The sequence below is a fragment of the Corylus avellana genome, chromosome ca2 (assembly GCF_901000735.1).
Source record: "Corylus avellana chromosome ca2, CavTom2PMs-1.0".
NCBI classification, from domain to species: Eukaryota; Viridiplantae; Streptophyta; class Magnoliopsida; order Fagales; family Betulaceae; genus Corylus; species Corylus avellana.
In genome coordinates this window covers 37,063,966-37,067,399 of record NC_081542.1, presented here as the reverse complement: position 1 = coordinate 37,067,399, position 3,434 = coordinate 37,063,966, and the positions used below count along the sequence as shown (strand labels likewise).

The 3,434-nt window shown below is 36.1% G+C and overlaps 1 protein-coding gene across 1 annotated transcript; it reads left to right on the top strand.

The window, feature by feature from the left end:
- Positions 1–720: 720 nt before the first annotated feature.
- On the top strand, positions 721–1,612 carry LOC132171365 (germin-like protein subfamily 1 member 13). Its single transcript, XM_059582663.1, has 2 exons — positions 721–863; positions 956–1,612. The coding sequence occupies exons 1-2, from the start codon at positions 737–739 to the stop codon at positions 1,489–1,491; spliced, it is 663 nt and encodes a 220-aa protein (XP_059438646.1). The 5' UTR covers positions 721–736; the 3' UTR covers positions 1,492–1,612.
- The last annotated feature ends 1,822 nt before the right edge of the window (positions 1,613–3,434 follow it).

The window sequence follows — 3,434 nt, the reverse complement described above, 5'->3', positions numbered from 1 at the left end:
TTAAATAATGATAATGAGAACTTGTCAATTATTTGTTTTGACAAGTTTCCTTAAGAAGTTTCCTTCACTACATTACTAGATAGGAAAGAGGCCATTATCCATTAATGGAATTGCAAAGCATTTTAGAAGGTAATATTCTAATGGAAAATATATATTAATTAGTATGGACACCATATATCGTACATTCTTGATAATAAATAATAATAACTTAGTACATGTAGTTGACAAAGATAATGAATCAAAATAGGATATTATTTATAAAAGAAAATAATAATAATAATAATAAAAGAACAAACTTGGACAACCGATACATACATGTGCATGCCTTTTTGGGTCATCATATATTATAATAGTATGATGAATAAATCAAAGAGAAATAAGATTTCGATCATAAACAAAACCATCTCATTTGACATCTTAAGCAATCTAGAATTGAGTGCTTCCGTTGTTTATTGACCAAACAACCTTTAAATATGTTATGGCGTTGAAGTGGCATGAGAAGAAGTAATCAAATAAGAACAAAGAGAAAGCATCAGAAGAAGAAACCCACGGAGGCTCAAATTCTGCGTTAGTTGTTGAAGAACTTGGTACTTGTAATCTTAAATATCCATAACCACTCAAGACTTTGTGTAGCAGAACCAATGACCATTTCCATAGCAGTTATCTATAAATACACATGTTTCCCATTCAATATTTTATCACCCATCACCAAGTTACACACAAAGCTTATTTAGATATGATGAAAGGAGTCCATTTCCTTGCAATTGTTGCTCTCTTGTCACTTGCATCCTCCTTTGTCTCTGCCTTCGATCCCAGCCCTCTTCAAGACATTTGTGTTGCAATTGATGACCCCAAATCTGCTGGTATTTATAATTATGGTCATTACTTTCTGCTTACAAGCATTATTATATATCTTTATTGGTTTCTTACTATTGCAATCCATTGTTTCCTGCAGTGTTTGTGAATGGGAAATTCTGCAAGGATTTGAAGGATACCAAGGCCGATGATTTCTACTTCTCTGGGCTCCAAATTCCTGGAAATACAGACAATCGAGTTGGGTCAAATGTCACTACTGTGAATGTGGACCAAATCCCAGGCCTCAACACTCTAGGCATATCTTTGGTTCGCATTGACTATGCACCATATGGACAAAATCCTCCTCACACTCACCCTCGTGCGACTGAGATTCTGGTAGTCGTAGAAGGTACTCTGCTAGTTGGTTTTGTCACATCCAACCCAGAGAATCGTCTTTTCACCAAAGTTCTAAAGAAGGGAGATGTATTTGTGTTCCCAATTGGTCTCATTCACTTTCAGTTCAATGCGGGAAAGACTAATGCCGTAGCCTTTGCTGGTTTGAGCAGCCAAAATGCAGGAGTCATCACGATAGCAAATGCTGTTTTCGGATCTAATCTTCCCATCAACTCTGATGTTCTCGCCAAAGCTTTCCAACTTGACAAGAATATTATTAAAGATCTTCAGAAGAAGTTCTGATGGGATAATTAGAGAAACTTATAAAACTATTATGAACCCTTTTCCCGTTTTCCTCATTCCATCATTACAATTTTAAAATAAAAGGTTGCGTATGTAACGCTCCCTTAGGGGAGTTGGAGTATAAAATAATGTTGACGTTTGCTGATCATATCTCTCTCTTTGCGTGTGTGTGTGTGTGTAACACAGTAAGAAAGTATTGGGGTTGAATTAAAGGACGTAACTCCTTTTTGAACCAGCCATATTTGTCAAGCATATAAAAATGGACAAATTCCAACTTGTCTATGTGGGATTTTAACCATAACTTGCCTATATAGGATGGAATTTGGTTTAATTTATCATAATATTACTGTATAAGTTTAAACTCATCTTTTTAACTTGAATTCAGACTTCTTATTCTAAGGGAGTTTTAGAGAAATTGTGATGTTTATTTTGGTTATTAAAATGAAAAATGCTATGCTTGCAAACAAATTTTACAAAAAAACTTTTACAACATGACGTGGCATAATATGATTAGGTTTCTCAAAACTTGAATTTATCTCATTTCCAATTATGTTGTGCCACATCCTGTTCTAAAAGTGTGTTTGTAAAATCTTGTTTGTAAGTCTAGCATTCCTCTATTAAAATACGTTTCATTAACTCCTAAGTTTTCACATTTTGGACAATGAAATTAGAGGGTTAGTTACCATGTGATCATCAAGTGATTCACTTCCCATTAAAAATTTAGCTTCATATTTCTAAAGGATCGCTCAATCGGCTGGAGACCACCCTTTATGAACCAGAGGTCACTAGTTTGAAACCCCCTACCCGTTATCTCTCCCCTTGTGCAAACTTGTGAAAAACATTGCCCTCGGGTTTTATAGAAGGCTTTTGCATCGTTTGAAAAGTTTGAGAATAAAATTAGGGTTAATTACCTTTTTAGTACTTAGGTTTTCACTTTTTTTATTTTTTTCTTACCTAGGTTTCAAATCATATCATAGATGATACCTGACTTATAGGTAAAGACAAATTTAGTACATCCGTCAGCCCAAACTAATAGATTGCCACAAGTCATAACGTAGTGCCACATGTCCTAAAAATAATTAAAAAAATAAACAAATAAATAAATCCTAAAAATAAATTAAAAAGTAAATAATAGGATGGCCTGGCTACCCTATATTGGCCCACAATGGTGACCGGCCACCCCCACTTTGGCCATTGGGGGTAGCTGAGGCTGCAATGTTGTGCCCAAACCCCCAAGGCCATTGGGGGTAGTTCGGCCACCCCTAATGGTCAAAAAGAGGTGGCCGAAACCACCCCCAAAGGTTTTGGGGTGGCTCGACCATGGTAATGCGAGAAGCATCACGCGATTTGAAGCAGATCTTAGGCCTGTAGTTTGGAAGATTGCTTCAAAGAAATTTGAAAGAGTTTTGCCCGTCGGACTCAAGTTTGGTCCTGGATGGATAGGAGAAAACGAGGCATTATTAAAGCACATGCAGTCTTTATTTATCGAGGAGAAATATTCTGAGACCTCAATACCAGATGACAATGCAAGCAAGCTTCTCCATCAAAGCAGATCCGACTTTATTAACAGTGTTTTTGCAAATGGATTTTTGTGGGAAGGTCGAGAAGACTTTTGAAGAGAAATACGATTTCGATCATAAACAAGACCGGTTGATCAGTTGACATCTTCAGCAACCTAGATTTGAAGACCAAAGCTTCTTTACAAATATGTTAAGGCATTGATCGATAGCCATCAGTATCAGAACAAGAAATCGAAACGTGGTTAAAAAGTCTGCATTAGTTGTTGAAGAACTTGGTCCTTGTAATATTAAATATCCATAACCACTCAAGACTTTCTGTAGCAGAACCAATGACAATTTCCGTAGCAATTATCTATAATGCACATGTTTCCCATTCAATATTTTATCACCCATCACCAACTTACACACAGAGCTTATTTAGAT

What these genes read in the sequence shown, in the direction of transcription:
- LOC132171365 (XM_059582663.1), top strand. Translation starts at nt 737, where the DNA reads ATGATGAAAGGAGTCCATTTCCTTGCAATTGTTGCTCTCTTGTCACTT. An exon ending in TGATGACCCCAAATCTGCTG is followed by an intron (nt 864 to 955) that starts GTATTTATAATT and finishes TGTTTCCTGCAG; the next exon opens with TGTTTGTGAATGGGAAATTC.